The 16,741-nt window shown below is 40.5% G+C and overlaps 1 protein-coding gene across 1 annotated transcript; it reads right to left on the reverse strand.

Annotated features, from left to right (window-relative positions):
- Positions 1-119: 119 nt before the first annotated feature.
- On the reverse strand, positions 120-9,259 carry edaradd (EDAR-associated death domain). Its single transcript, XM_080449356.1, has 6 exons — positions 9,101-9,259; positions 4,838-4,896; positions 4,235-4,277; positions 3,381-3,451; positions 1,482-1,530; positions 120-1,350 (listed from the first exon to the last, which is right to left on the reverse strand). Exons 1-6 carry the CDS (start codon positions 9,237-9,239, stop codon positions 965-967), a joined length of 747 nt encoding a protein of 248 aa, XP_080305482.1. The 5' UTR covers positions 9,240-9,259; the 3' UTR covers positions 120-964.
- Between the last annotated feature and the right edge of the window lie 7,482 nt (positions 9,260-16,741).

Here is a 16,741-nt window from a genome sequence, read left to right on the forward strand (position 1 = left end):
GTAATAAAATAGATGATTTGTGTATGACTGAATTAGTAGTTCATTAAGAATTGAGTTGCGAACTAAACTAAGTGCACAATGTTTGGTATTGGAGTTAACTATTTTTATAGCTATATACGTTGAGACAAAGTCATTTTTTATTCATTTATTTAAGAGAACATAGGCACACTGAAGAAATAAGTACTCCTGTGACAAACACAAAATGCATGACAAAACATGGAAGTTAGCATTTAGAAGAATCTAATTGAACTTTCGTCTTTCAAATTCAGGCAGGTCGGGATAAATCTTTTGAGCATATTCTATTCTAAATGGGGGGTCCATTTCTCAGCTATCCCCATGAGTCACCTTTCCCCTCAACATTCCACAACACTGACAATGCAAATGATAAATTGCATAGAATACCATAAGAATACTGAACAGATACTGTCCCGTACCATACTAAATATATAAATGTCTAATCTCAAAAAGTGCTATTTAAACTGTACTCAAACCACAGCACCAATATTCTTTTTAATCAATTAGTTTACCAATTTAGTTATCGCCAATTCCCCCCATGTGTAGTGTGCTCCCTGTCGCTGCCATCCCCCACACTATTAACCTGGGAAGGATGTAAACAACCTCTACGAGCGTGTGCTATGTCCCCCAAATCCCCTTCAACCAGCAGGGATATCTGGTGCAGCAACAAGGACATGATCCCTCTCCAGCTTCCCACCCATGAACACCAATTGTGTTCGTTGGAGTGCCCAGCCAAGCCGGAGGTACCGCTTACGGGAATTGAACCCGAGCACCAACATTTCCTACAACAGTTGTACAGTATCTTTGACTTGTCATCCTGTAACCTGGCCTTTAATTTGAATTGACTCGTCAAACTGACTGATGGCAAACCGAAGTTCGTCAAATGTATCAGTGGTTATCAAGGATAAGAAAAGGGCAGAGGGCAAAATATATATACAGGTCCTAGTAGTTAATGAGTCTGCTGCCAGCGGGAGGGCCAGTCTTTCTCTATCCAGCTCTGCAGTAGTCGTAACACATCAATGCGCTGATAGAGCCGGCAAAGTTCAGTGAGCTCAGTGACTGTCTTTTGGTTGTAACGCAGCAGGAACTCCTGGGTGGGGCTGTGGGACAGGGAGCCCTGGGTCCGGTGCTCCAGCAGGGTGAGCTCATCATAGCTCATGCCCCACCGGCTGGCAAAGTTCTTCCAGTTCTTGACGGTGCAGTGGTTTGGATCCAGTTTGAGTCTCAGCAAGTCCAGAAGATCCTTGTCGTTCATGAGGTCGCTGATCTTGGGGGGCGGTGCAGGGCAGCAGCACTTGTCACAGGAACTGTAGAACTGCAGCTCTTTAGGGAAGTCTAAGTTCAAAGCAGAGACAGTGAAATTGGATTTAGCCCTTACACCAATTGGAATTAAAAGTGCATTTTCATGGTGGAATTAAGTACGATTCATCTATGATTTGAAGAATGAAAAAAAAAGTCAAATGCACCTGGTGAAATGGAAGTTGTACATATGCATTCTTCACCATCTTCCACCGGCTACAGCATGTGGGGAGAAATACATATTACTTTTATTACCTTTATCTGTAATGTCCATTCCATTAATTTAATTCTCCATAAATAATGTAGGCAATGCTTTTAATGAATAGATATCAGCCAGTGGACTTCAATTCATGAAGTTGTCTTTGTTAAAATTAGTTTTGATATTGTGGGTTTATGTGTAGGCAGTATATTCTAAATTAGTCTCACGTAGCCAGACGATCAGAGATCTCTGCCTACTTAATATGTCTGCTGACATTTGAATTCAATGCATGGGCTAAAACTGGGTGGAAACTATTCTGACATTTTAAAAGTAACAGCTTCACAGAACCAATGCAAAGACTTCAGACATCCTTATGGGATGGTATCAGGACTGGTTTTCAAAGCAGTGGGCACACTGTAGGTTTGTTACTGCTGGCTTTCTCTGGCATCCAAGCCCATTCAATGAATTTAAATTTCCCCAGACGTACAGTATCAGTAGGTGGAGATCTCTGACCATCTGGCTACGGGAGACAAATTCTAAGTGGCCTGTTGGGATGCTGGAAGTTATTACTGAGTCTGATTGACTAATATCAAAACTAGCTATCAAAGCACTGTTTGTGGATCATGATCGACAGGTTGTTACATCACATCCTGTGTACTGGGTATTGTCTGAATTTCCCAAAATACATATATGATTTCCCAGTGGTAAAACAAGATTCATGGTGTGAAGCTACAGTATACTGTATACTGACTTTTGTGAAACACATGAATATAAGATACCTTGCAATACACAGTACAGAGTCAAACATATCTACATAGTTTTGCCTGTTAATATTCTGCAACATTATGTTAACAATAACATCATGTAGATATTGGACACACCGACCACCAAATCATGTTTTATTTTGTCCCATAAATAGCACTGAAAGAAGTAAGCATAGGAGACAATAACTGCTCTTTCAAAGTTCTGAATTACAAATTCAAAGTGAACTGTGGTACAGCCCTGGGCATGATAAACAGACAGATGACAAATTAAAAGGGAAACCCACCAAAATCTTACTATGAAGGCCATAATGATTCACATAATTTTCAAACTCATTCAGTGATCCCGTCACACACATGCACTTGCCCACTTGTCTGGAATATGTTGAAGGGTGACTCATCGCATCACACCACATCTCTGTAGAATAGTGACATGGTTCTTGCACAGCTGAACTTTCACTGAACTGTGAAGCTCCTGCCATCCGTGCCTTTCATAGACACTTAAATCTTGCATCTGCATTTGTTATGTTTCACCACTTGTTTATTCAGGACCATCCTTTGTCACCTATCTGTGAGTTAGAATATTGTCTATCATCTTCATCTGCTGCTTCAGAGCTCCGTGAGCAATAAACTATACGTTGTGATACCATTTACTGTCATTGTATGACAAAAACATGTCTCAAAATCACACTTTTAGCACGAGAATTTACCCAAAATGGATACCGCCAAAATAATGTATAAAAAACAACTCCTGGTATGTAATGTGGGGAAAGTGAAACGGTTGTATTCATGTTAAATTATCATTGACGGAAGTAATCTAACACGAAAGTGTGAGTTTGAGGACGTTTTCGTCCTACGGTGAAATTGAATGGAAGTACTCAGTACTTTTCTAGCTCACAGAGCATAGAAGCAACAGATAAATATGATGCACAATATTTAGATATCATGCCCAGCCAGGTAGTTATACAACCCAAAGTTCTACCCAAGTTCAACATGGTTTTAACAAACTTATTTTTCTGTTTTTGTCCAGGGGGAACCCTCTGTCTTTTCTTCACTATCATGTGAATATAATATTATAAACATCTAGAAGGGTTTGTCCTACAGACCTGTCTGATTCGGTCTGAGGGGGGTGTGAGGTACCCAGAGGGCATGGAGCTCAGATGGAGTGTCACTGCATCTGGTGGAGACACAAATTATTGATTGTGTAAGACAGTATAGTTTAGCCTAAAGCCTGATTTATACTTGGTTGCATGCCAGTGTTGCACTGGCGTGTACCAAAAATAGCCTCTCTACAAGCTCACAGTGCTCAATGCTCACACCACACATTGTAGATCTATTTCAGGTGCGCGTCACGGTCACGGAATGCAACAAAGTATAAATCAGGCCTAAATGCATACTCTTACAAATGTGTTTAGCAGATTATTCATGCATTGAGGGTTTGCTCATAAAATATATAATTCACTCTAGGAATAACTAGTCTAACAAAAGTGAAAATATGTTGAAGTTATATGGGTGGAGAGATCATCAGAGAGATAAAGAGTAAAGAACATGATATCAGCTGAAAATAGAGCTGAATGATTGAGGAAAAATATCAAATTGCGATTCTTCAGACAAACATTGTGATTGCAATACTGTGATTCAATTTGCGCTATCATCTTTCTTTTTAAGTCAAGCTTCAATTCTGTTTACTGTTAACAGCATAACTACCACAACATTAGATACTGTCAACATGAATCAATATTTAAAGGACCATACTGGTGTTATTGCATGTATAGCCCATTGAATACAGTTTGCATACAGTACAATACCATACTGAAATGAGTGGAAACCAATGGCTTCTTGAAATGCAGTAATGTAAAGGTGGAGGAGCGAATGTTCACTGGGGGAGGGAACAGCAAAATAAAGGAGTAAGTAAGCCGATGAATGCATTGTGAAAAGTTGTATTGAGGTTTAGCTTTACCATGAGGATCTGTCACTTGGACGGGGTAGTTGGCTTCCAATGACTGAGGAGAGAGACAAAAAAACATTGGAGAAAAGTAATATGAATAAAAACTAACAAAGACAAACAAAGGCTCTGCAGTTTGGTTCGCCGTCCTCTTGAGAGCCTCACACTCTGTCTCTGTTCATGAGACAGAGATAACGTTAACGATTACAGTCGCCTGTAACTGTGGAAGAAAATTACACTCTCTGGTGTTTGAATAAAGAGGCAGCGGCTTGCTACGACTTGTTTCTCTCATTGAGTCCCCAGGCACAAGAAATCACAGTACAATGTGCTCAGTTATGGTATTTCTTTTAAAGAAAAAAAGAAAGAAAAACAAAACTGGAACAATGAGAAATCAGCAGAAAAGAAAGACATGTCTTTTAGTTGCTTGAGAAAAACGACATGTTTTGTCAGTAAGACAGGTATAATAATGCCTGATATATACTTGGCTGCTCGTCGTGTCACGCACCGAAAATAGCAGCTTGCAGATTTTTGTGTGCAACATCAGCGGTCAACTAAGTATAAATCAGGCGTACGTCCTTTTTAGTTATTTAACATAAATGAAGTGATGAAAATCCTTACAATTTCTGCCATAAAGCTACTGGTGTCTGTGTCCTCCACCGGTTCAGAAGATATTCTGCCTGTTAAGAAGAAAGAGAAGAGTGAATTCCTCCATTTGTTTCAACAAAGAACAGTAAATCCTTCTGTAGTAAAAGAGCAAGGCTGTTGTATCATCATATCATCTATGAATCAATTTAGAATAATACGAATTTGATTCTACAGTCATATTCATGTTCCAAGTCAATAATAAATCAGAGCCTGACCAATGCCAGATTTTAGGGTCCCTATAACACCAATTATGTTTTCACTCATATTTTGTCAAAAAGTGCTAAATCAATTGTAATCTTTTATTTTTTTATTCAAAAATATAAAATGCTAAAATAGCCAACCTACAAACTCACAGTGTTGTGAGCTTCTACTAGATCGAAAGAAAAAAGAGGTGCCAGGTTGAAAGTGGTTAAAAATCAGGACACATCGGCTGCATAATTGCCAATACCGATGTTGTCAAAAAGTTATATCATGGCCGATATATCTGCCAAACTCGGTCTGGCTCAAATTAGATGAGGTGTGTACGTAGAAACATAGTTTATTCCAATGTTGTCCAATGATGTTGACGCATTCTGTCACTAAAACTTTATACCTGGCACCAGCACATGATACTATGAGAGATCATAGTAGCATCAACCACAAATACGCACAGAAACCACCCTTCAGAAAACAGGATGTAGCAGACAAATTCAGATAAAATAAAGATGCTATGACATGGTTTATTGTAGCAAAAGGATGTAATGATTCATCATGTGCTGTAGCGGTAAATAAACACACAGGGACAACCATATGGCAAAAAAACCAATACGGAGTTTCTATTTCAGTAATCTACGTCAATCTTGTTTTTGTTTGTTGGTGAAAGCTTCCTCTGGAGAAAAAAAACCGGAGAAAATAATGTTCAACACCTGCTTGAAAAGGTCTTCAATCAAACCTTATTACTAAGCCCTGAAAAGGAAGCCTCTCAGAAAGCACATTCATGGATGAGTTGCAACAGGGGCACAAAGGCACCTTTTCAGCTTCAGTAAATACCTGTACAAGGCCATGTGGGCCTTCGTCACTTTACGTCACTATGAAGCCATTGTATCTAACGCAAAGGGCTCCGCATAAAGTACGCTGCTGGCCTTTCTTGGGTTACACTCCATGACGTTGAGCCTAACTTTAATTTGTATGGGAAACTAGGATTAGAGAATCCATTCTTGTGTATCTGCACCACTTCCTGCATGCAGCTTTCAAGACATTGGTTAATGTAAAGACATGCTGCTAACCCACAAAGTTTCACATGGAAGTGGTGAAATTAGCCTATATACAAGACAAGAAACACATTTTCAAAACACTCTCTCTCTCTCTCACTCTCACACACACACACACACACACACACACACACACACACACACACACACACACACACACACACACACACACACACACACACACACACACACACACACACACACACACACACACACACACACACACACACACACACACACACACACACACACATACAATGTGACAATTTAAGGTCATACTTGTTAAAGGAAATTATATATTAATTGTGTTCTTCAGTGGAATGCTTCTACTTGGTTCATCCTACCTACATGATCAAACACACCTGTTTCCATAGCCTCACTAATGAGATTAGTATGGCAGTTATATTTCCTGTGGCATATGTGTGGGACAAAAATGCTCAAAAGGACAACAAAAGACAAAAACCTGTTACCCAGAACCTATAGAGCTCTTAGACATTAAAAAACCTGCCCACATCAGGCTAACAATGACAGATTCTTCTTGTTTCATGGCTTTGTGTACACATGTTATTTTAACCGTTGTTATTTATTGCTCTGCCATGTGTTTTTATACTTAATGAGAACACTTTGTATTGTACATTTTACCTCATGTCCATTGCTGAGAACCACAAACTCATCAATGCTACTAGTATGTGAATAAATACTTATATAAAGATTCAAATACAGTGACAAAGTCTCAGACAATGTTTTGAAAAGTGCTGTAAGAGCATTATAGTAGTTAATTCTTCTTTCATACCAGCAATGGTATCACCAGAGAAGCTATGTGTTAGGGCTCTCAAAACCGTACAAACCTATTTGGTATCAAACAATGGAAAGGTTAGGGTTAGCACCTATTGAAAATAGCCCACACTAATGGAAAATGTTGTCACAGGCATGTATGTGAGGGGGGGGGGGGGCACTGCATTAACCATGTACGTATGTGTGTATCAGTATACACATACATACATCATGCATTACAAATAATATATATATTAGTAATGCAGTACACCCCTTAACGAAACAAGTGACCCTGACCCAGATAGATAGATAGACAGATAGATAGATAGATAGATCCAGTCCCACTGACTACAGATAGATAGATAGATAGATAGATAGATAGATAGATAGATAGATAGATAGATAGATAGATAGATAGATAGATAGATAGATAGATAGATAGATAGATAGATAGATAGATAGATAGATAGATAGATAGATAGATAGATAGATAGATAGATAGATAGATAGATAGATAGATAGATAGTACACCACACACTCTAACAAATGGTGCTAAATAGCACTAAAGATAGTTCTTTGGCTCGTAATCATAGGAGAGCTAAGGAGACCCCCTTTTGGTGCTCTATAACACCTTTGTCAAATGGTGCTAGATGTACCTAAACTAAGCTGAAGAACCAGTAGAAAACCTTGAAAGAACCACACAGGGGCTTAACAAGTTCTTTGTACGGAAGCAGTGCTGTATATCACCTCAACCACCCCAAAGAACCACTGAAAAAAACAATATTTGTTTAGTGTGTACATTCTTCTATAGCCTTTTTTCACTTTTTTCACCTAGCCATATTACTTTATTATCTGGTTACTCTACACATTTCTAAATCAATATAAGATGATGTGTTACTATGGTTGTATACCGTCTTATACAAATACTGCGTTCATAGTAAACAACTTTTAATAACTGGCATATTCGTACATTATATATTCAAATAAAGACACACATAAGTGCACTTTTCTTTGAAGCTGCTATAAAACACACTTGTACTGCACAACATCTTCTTATGCCATCTGGCATCAAACTCATAGCACCACTGTTGTGTATGCGGCTTATACTGTATGCCCTTAAGTGCTCAGATGTAGCATTAGGCCCTATACTCAGTCACCCAATCATCAACTGTAAGTCGAACCCCAAGATCAGTTGAGCATTGTTTCTCCCTCTCTGGGAATGCAAGGGCATGTAACTGCATGCTCTGGATAAAGTTCAAGAGATGAAATATAAACCACATCATAATACATTGCTTAGGGCCATAATTCCACACAGGTGAACCAAGCTTTTCTCCGTTTTGACCACCCATGCCTTGTATGAAAGGATAAGCACAGTAAGCAGTGGAGTGGGGTGTTTGCTCACTCGTGTGTGTGTGTGTGTGTGTGTGTGTGTGTGTGTGTGTGTGTGTGTGTGTGTGTGTGTGTGTGTGTGTGTGTGTGTGTGTGTGTGTGTGTGTGTGTGTGTGTGTGTGTGTGTGCACTCAGTGCTCTCCATGATTTCGTTTCCACACATGGCTGGAGGTGAATGGCATGCTAATACCTGACTGACTCCATGTAATGTCTAGACCCAGAGGAAAGATATACACATGCTTTGTCCAAACCGCCTGTGCTTTTTGACTGATTGTGGGTGGTGTGTCTGTCTGTCTGTCTGTCTGTCTGTGTTTGTATGATATGCCTTTCTTTAAAAGCAGCAAACTTTCAGCTTTATTGTGAAATTAAAACCCTATAACCATAACATTCTCCTAACTAGGCCACTGTACAGAAACCACTAAACATACATATGAATGATAGGGGGAAAATATTGGACAGTTAGATGGTTACGGAAATGTATGAATCTAAACCAACTTACTTTGCCCTTTAAGTTATCTTCGATCGGTGATAAGACAATCTAATCACACGTCTATTGTTGTCAGGCAGATTTAACACTAACTTTAAGGCTAAAAAATTATATATTATTTCAAGTTAGGCTATTGCACAAAACCACAATTTGTACAGTGAAAAATAAAAACAGAGCAGTAGTAAGGACGCCAATGTAAACAAGCCATAGGCTTTCTTGGGTTTAAAATCCTCTTAGCAGACCTTGTATTGAACTGTACTTTCCTGTGCTTTTTTTTTTTGCAAACTGCTAATAATAAAGTATTGAATCAATAATAATATTGAGATTATAACTTACCAAATGGCTCCTTATTAAACGCCTTAATGCTGGTCATTCTCAGCCTACAATGTGGGAGTCGAGGACAAGTACTCAGCAGGTGAGGTACAGGAGGTCTATTTGTATGTTGTGGGTTGATGCAGAGAGATGATGCCTGCATGCCTCCCGCGCGGTGGCCGGAGCCTGACTGACTGCACACAGTTTTCCGTTACTCTCAAACTTGTGACAAGCACGTCAAATGACGCCTAAATAAGCATATGACTTCCGGTTGGCAGACTTTCAAAATGATAGATGGTTGGCTAACATGTTTATTGATGAATAACAAATGTTCATGGGAAGCACTTATCAGGAATATGTTGTAAACAAACAGACAAACAAAAACACATAAAGTGACCAATTAAAAACATACCGGTAGAAGTCAAATATAGTCAGGTATGACAAAACCCCAAAGAAGGAGCAGCAGGAATCGAATCCACCGTGGTGTGCTCAGGCTCACACACACACACACACACACACACACACACACACACACACACACACACACACACACACACACACACACACACACACACACACACACACACACACACACACACACACACACACACACACACACACACACACACACACACACACACACACACACACACACACAGTCATTGTGCCACATGTAACGGAATTCTGAAATGCATACGCATTACAGTCAATTAGCTCTTATTTTGGCGTCCACTGGGCGGAAGTTCCATGCTTACTTAGGTACACCTTGACGAGCGTGTTAAGATCATTTAAATTGACGTCAACATGGATGTATTCAAGACGAGAACGGAACACTGGTTTCCGATGAACCGAACGGATGTGTCAAATGAAAGAAAAAAGAAAGAAAGAACATCATCAAGTGTATGTAGCGATTCTGACCTTGGATCAAGACTAAAATATAGAATAGTATTTTATCGAGTCTGACTTTTACTTAGTAAGCCTATAGGGTAGGCAAGGCAACCTCTTGCTCTTAGGCACGGCCCGTGGTGCCAACTGCCAATGTTGGCACTTGGCACCCGCCACATTTGCTAAAGTTGCTGCCATCTGCTGGATGAACAATCTACGTGCTTTTTTGTATCTATTTTATATTATATACATTATAGTCTAATAATAATAATAATAATAACAATAACAATAACAATAACAATAACAATAATAATAATAATAATAATAATAATAATAATAAAATATAATAATGTATATGCATTTAATTTTGGATGAATATGATATTTATCCAAAATGCTTTTCATCTGAAATGACTCGATAAGTTTCTCCACCAAAAGAATCGGCCACACCATTGTATTGTAGCTACTCTTGATCATAGATATTTCAGAAAATAAGTAATTCAAGGATTTGGGAGAAGGCTCCTATGATTTCAGCTTTCGGCTACTGCTTGCATGCATCACAAAACCCTGCCTCTTCACTCTTGTCTCAGCCTTAATGCTGTAGGCCTAAAACAGGCAAATGAACATTATTGTCTCCGCCAGGCCGAAGGCATGGCGAGAGAGTATGTTTTGCACCCTGTCCGTCCGTGTGTCCGTGTGTCCATCTGTCTGCGAGCGACTAATCTCCGGCACCGTTGGCCCGGTCGCTGCGAAACTGTGCACACACACTCCCTGGATGCCAATTCAGAACCTCTGGCCCAAGTTTTTGACATCTGCCCTGTATTTTACACATTAGCCTTTTATAGCGCCACCAGGAGGCCGACTTATGTAAAACACAAATTCTGAGATTAAGCCTTCAGATTTTATCCAAATTCCACGCAAATCGGTACACATGATCTCTATAGTCATGTGATCAAGATGGATCTGTTTGATTTTTCATATTCCATCGTGATTGGTTAACATTGACATCTAAAGTTTGCAGGAGTGGCCCGTTTTGAACAAAATGCCGCAAATCATGAACGCAGCGTCTGATTGCGGTGGAACTTTGCAGTTTGCACGCACATTCACACTACGTTGAAGAACAAACGCTACCCTTTTAACATTGCCCTATTATAGCGCCACCAGGAGGCCGATTTTTCTTTTTTATATTACTACAAATTTTGTCCAAACATCATGCAAATCAGTACACATTATCTCTATAGTCAAGTGATCAAGATGGTTCCGTCCGATTTTTTATATTCCAGCCTGATTGGCAAATTCTGAACATTGCTGGCCCACAATAACCTACCTGTGCTCCGAGGAGACCTGTGCTCCGAGGAGCACTTTTTCTAGTTTCATTATTATTTTCTGGCAAAATAACAGAAATGAACTGCATTCTGCATAATATATTTTTGTGTGTAATAATATCGAATTGGACTCTTGGTGGTTTCGACCTTGTGTGACTTTTTGTCAAGAAATTAGTATAATGCCAGTTTAGGTCAACGGGTAAGCTGTAGGCTACAAGTGGGCCCACCTGCCCACCAATGTCTCAATAGTCCGACAAATGCTATATTAGTGTGGGGTTAGGTTTGTGGACCTCAGGAAGACTAGCGGTGCTTTAGGGCACAGCTAATGGGGATCCTAACCAATAAACAATAAATAGGCATCGTTTTTGTGAGGTTAATGTTAGGGTTAAGGCTAGGGTTAGGCCTACTTTTTTGTAGGTAAGGTTAGGCCTGGAAACCCCCAGGTTATTATGTAGAGCAGTGGTTCTCAACCTTTTCAGGCCGTGACCCCCCCAAAATAATCATATTTGAACTGGGGACCCCCCACCCTGATAAGCACTTGGAATGTAGGAGTTGAGGCATTACATTTAGTTTGACTCCACAGATAAATATTGTGAAAATACACGAGGCGTTGTGAGCCTGTAGATCGGCTATTTTTTTAAGGGCTTTTATACCTTTAATGATAGGACAGTAGACTGTCAGGAAATGAGGAGAGAGATGGGGAGTGACACGCAGCAAAGGTCGTCGGGATCGAGATTCGAACCTGCGACGCTGTCAACTTGTCAACCATACACCCCCCCTCAAAAAATAAATAAAAAAAATCCCATGTCCTGTGAATACAATACACATCCCCTAAACACCACAACGTATCTGTGTCATTAGCATCAGTGGCGGGCGGTTACCGAAGAGAGGCAATAGGATTGTGAACTATAATGTGGACAGTGAACGATAATGTTTACTGCCCATTACAGTAAACATTATCGTTCACTGTCCACATTATAGTTCACAATCCTATTGCCTCTTCGGAAGGCTGTGCAATGATCTGGCGATGAGTGGAGAGAAGACCAGCGTTCAAATATTGTGAGGGTTGATGAGTTGATGCATCAACTGAAGGAGATGAGGTGACCATTGGCAGGTGCGCCAAAGCTGAAGGCTGGGAGGCAAGCCTACGCCCACACAGAGCCACAAACTGTGACAGGAGGAGACACATCCTCATCTAACTGATTCCGACATCAGGCAGCCACGGTGTCGACAGGGTCTCAGACATATCTGGTGTCACCGTGGGCCATGCAGGGTGAGAAGACTCATCTGGGTCCTCATCGGATGACAGGCAGTCCAATGGACCCGTGGCTGCAGAAGGGCCCTTCACCTTATAGCAGTCACTCGATGTGACTCTGTAGGAGGTATAGCGTAGAAAATGCTGCTCCTTGATGAGAGCCTGGTCATTAACAGGTTGATGGGAGAACTGGTCCTGCATTTCAGCTGTGAAGACGGCCGAGATGACCTCAGGTGGATCATTTATACTGGTCATGCAAGGATGACCAGGATGCACATTGATGACACTCGTTGGCGACATGTTGAACAGCAGTAGCAGTGTCTATATCCAAGGCATAGAAGTAACACTGCACACCCGTTTTCAACTGGTGGGTAGTCGGATGGTCAAGTTTAACATGGAGGGAAATGTGTAGACCATCGTGCTTCCTTTCGCCTTTGACCGCCAGAGAGAAAATTACATCCAAGAAGACAAATCATATTATTTATTTCATTTTAATTTGTGTTTTTAAAGGCTCAAGGCTTCTCAAGGCTAGGGAAAAGGAATCTGAGGAGTTGTATGAGAGTTGGACACCAAGGGAAGATAAAAGGACTTGTACCAATTGGCTAGACAGAAGGACAGAGCTGGGAAGGATGTGCATCAGGTTAGGGTGATAAAGGATAGAGATGGAAATGTTCTGACAAGTGAGAAAAGTGCGTTGAGGCGATGGAAGAGTACAGAATCAGAATCAGCTTTATTGTCACAATCACATCACAGGTTTACTGAAGTAAAAAAGTGGGTGAAATTCTCTTTCGTGCATAGTTCCCATCGTAAGGCCTGGACCGCTGGCGTAGCGGTCCAGGCACGTAGACTCAATGTAGCCTGACAGCGCGTCATGGGTTCGACTCCTGATCCCGACGGCCTTTGCTGCATGTCACTCCCCATCTCCCCCCCCCCCCCCCCCATTTCCTGTCAGCCTACTGTCCTAGAATAGAAGCCCAAAAATAAATCTAGAAGGAAAAAAGTTCCCATTGTATCGTTATTTCCATAGAAAAAAAGAAAGGGAAGGGGGGAGAGGAGATCAAACAAGAGAACAAAAGAAAAAGAAAAAGAAAGTTATCTACATATTTTCACATGGCACCTGAGATAAGATATAAAGGTGCGTGAGCATAGCAGCAGATGTATACTGTGCATGATGTACTTATGGACGTTAGTTAAGGTGCTAAAAAAAACACAATAAAAAGACAAGTCAGTGCGTTGTACATGGGATTAAGGTGCAAAATGTCAGTACGTGTCGACCACATAATACACATAAGGTAGACTGACACTGGTATAATCCGCAAGTAGGTCCATGAGGAAGAGCAAAGAAAAAAAGTCAAGTCACTTGTCCCTCGTATAATCCACAGGTAGGTCCAAGGAAGGAAAGTCCAAGGAGCACTGTGAGCACTTGTAGACAACTGATGTTGTAGTGATATAGTAGCCTAGATAATTAGGCTACTTAATCATGCCATTTGATAAGACTACTAACTTTGTTTTACAAAGAGGTAGTTGGCAAGAAATCTTTCAATGGTCATTATCTGATGTATGTGGATTTATGGCTAAGTGCTCTTATCCTGTGAGCCTTCTGGACTAACAGAATTATTGTTAAAATTGAATTAGTGGGCTGACTTGATTCTAAGCTGGAGTACTTTCTTCTTTGAAGAAGGGAGAAAAGACAACCTGTTGATCACCACATTTTAAATTACCAGCTTTTGTGTAAACACTGAGTCCTTGCAAGTAAAATATTGCAAACTTGCAACATATTTAATAATAATAATAACAAATAACGGTTCTGGACTGTTAAAGTATCACTGCTCAAAATGATCTTGTATCTCTCTTGCAGAATGCTCTAGATCAGTGGTTCTCAACCTTTTCAGGTCGTGACCCCCCAAAATAATCATATTTGAACTGGGGACCCCACACCCTGATAAGCACTTGGAATGTAGGAATTGAGGAATTACATTTTGTTTGACTCGGTTCCACAGACAAATATTGTGAAAATAGCAGATCTACAACGCCTTGCTCGCAACGTGAGGCGTTGTGAGCTTGTAGATCGGCTATTTAAAGAAATATCAAGCCATCCGGGGTCTTGGTGAATCATGACCATAAAACATTTTTTTCTGTGATTTTATTTTATTTTATATTTAATTATATGATATACTATATTTAATAAATACCCTTTGTTTTGCCGTTTTCAAAAAGGTTTTTTCACAGAATCAAACGTTTTATGGTCATGATTCACCAGGACCCTGGATGGCTTGATTCTAGGCTTAAATTAATTGATATAAATATTTTTGGAAATGTCAATGGGAAAGTATTGGGAGTATTTTGAAGTGGAACCAGAAAATGGCCGCCACTGCTATGCCCTCTAGACACACACGACCGGAAGCGGAAGGCCTACAAATCCACGCCCACTTTTGACACAGCGCCGCTACTCAGGGTCCGTTAGAACGATGAACTGCAGCTCTCAATGCAATCTCTATGAGAGGCATTGTAAAATACCGTAATTTCACTGGTTAACTACTGAGGCTGTAGCGATTTTTTTTGTGTTCTAATAAACTGTCCCATTTGTTTAATTTGTCCTTTTTAATGTCCCATATCTGTCATCTCGATATACTACCCACAATATACTATAATATACTCCATCAGTATGTCAAAACCGCTAGCATCGGAGATCTAGAGTTTAAGTGGTCACATGGTATATACGTCACGGACGCATCCCTTGAGGTTTTCAATACCCAGAAAACTGGCGAAAGTGGCCGTTTTCAAGATGTTTTGGTCATTATCTCTGGAACAGAAGGTCCAATCTGCTCAGTTCAAAGCTTGTTGGGTGCGTGACTTTGAGGACAGTACGCACGCATTTTCGGGTTATTTGTTTTCTTTTAGGGGAGGCGAGATCTTAGTTGGGCAGGCGACCGCCTGTCCTTCCTCTACAGTGGGTACGGCACTGGTCGCCGCTCGGCGCTCGTAAAGACAGTGATGTCACTGAAATGCGAAAACTTGTCTGTCTGCTGTCTACCCTCTGCTGTGTTAACATTATGGGTAACTCGTTAAAGTGGCAAATTAAATGTGAAACACATCAACTATTAAGAAAACAAGAAGATATGTTGACAAAGACACTCCATACATGTGGAAACATATTTTTATTTAAATCAATATCGTCTCCAGTTAATGTAGGAATATTTTAAAAGTAGGCTAATTCTCATATTCTCTCATAGGGAATGCATTGACAGCTGCAGTTCATCGTTCTAACGGACCCCGAGTAGCAGCGCTGTGTCAAAAGTGGGCGTGAATTTGTAGGCCTTCCGCTTCCGGTCGTGTGTGTCTATAGAGCTATTTAAAGGTAGGGTAAGTGATTTGCTTTGGTTAAAATAAGTGTTAAATAGCTCTATATTCTGATAGTACTCATTGCTATAGAGTGTTTGTTCAGTATTAGGAGTCTCCTTGTCTCTCCACCTCTTTATTAAACAGAAAAGGCATTTTCGTTTCAGTTTCAGTTTCATTTCCAATTCTATAGAGACACACGGCCGGAAGCGGAAGGCCTACAAATCCACGCCCACTTTTGACACTCGGGGTCCGTTAGAACGATGAACTGCAGCTCTCAATGCAATCTCTATGAGAGGCATTGTAAAATACCGTCATTTCACTGGTTAACTACTGAGGCTGTAGCGATTTTTTTTGTGTTCTAATAATCTGTCACATTTGTTTAATTTGTCCTTTTTAATGTCCCATATCTTTCATCTCGATATACTACCCACAATATACTATAATATACTCCATCAGTATGTCAAAACCGCTAGCATCGGAGATCCAGACTTTAAGTGGTCGCATCACGGACGCATCCCTTGAGGTTTTCAATACCCAGAAAACTGGCGAAAGTGGCCGTTTTCAATAGGTTTTGGTCATTATCTCTGGAACAGAAGGTCCAATCTGCTCAGTTCAAAGCTTGTTGGATGCGTGACTTTGAGGACATTAAGCACGCAATGACACATTTTTGGGTTATTTTTTTTTTTAGTGGAGGCGAGATCTTAGTTGGGCAGGCGACCGCCTCTCCTGCCTCTACAGTGGGTACGCTGTCGGTCGGCGCTCGGCGCTCGTAAAGACAGTGATGTCACTGAAATGCCTGTCTGCTGTCTACCCTCTGCTGTGTTAGCATTATGGGTAACTTGTTAAAGTGGCAAATTAA

The sequence above is a fragment of the Gymnoscopelus braueri genome (assembly GCF_963280865.1).
Source record: "Gymnoscopelus braueri genome assembly, chromosome: 14".
Taxonomy (NCBI): domain Eukaryota; kingdom Metazoa; phylum Chordata; class Actinopteri; order Myctophiformes; family Myctophidae; genus Gymnoscopelus; species Gymnoscopelus braueri.

What these genes read in the sequence shown, in the direction of transcription:
- edaradd (XM_080449356.1), bottom strand. Translation starts at nt 9,239, where the DNA reads ATGCAGGCATCATCTCTCTGCATCAACCCACAACATACAAATAGACCT. An exon ending in GTTTAATAAGGAGCCATTTG is followed by an intron (nt 4,897 to 9,100) that starts GTAAGTTATAAT and finishes TCTTCTTAACAG; the next exon opens with GCAGAATATCTTCTGAACCG. An exon ending in CCAAGTGACAGATCCTCATG is followed by an intron (nt 3,452 to 4,234) that starts GTAAAGCTAAAC and finishes TGTCTCCACCAG; the next exon opens with ATGCAGTGACACTCCATCTG.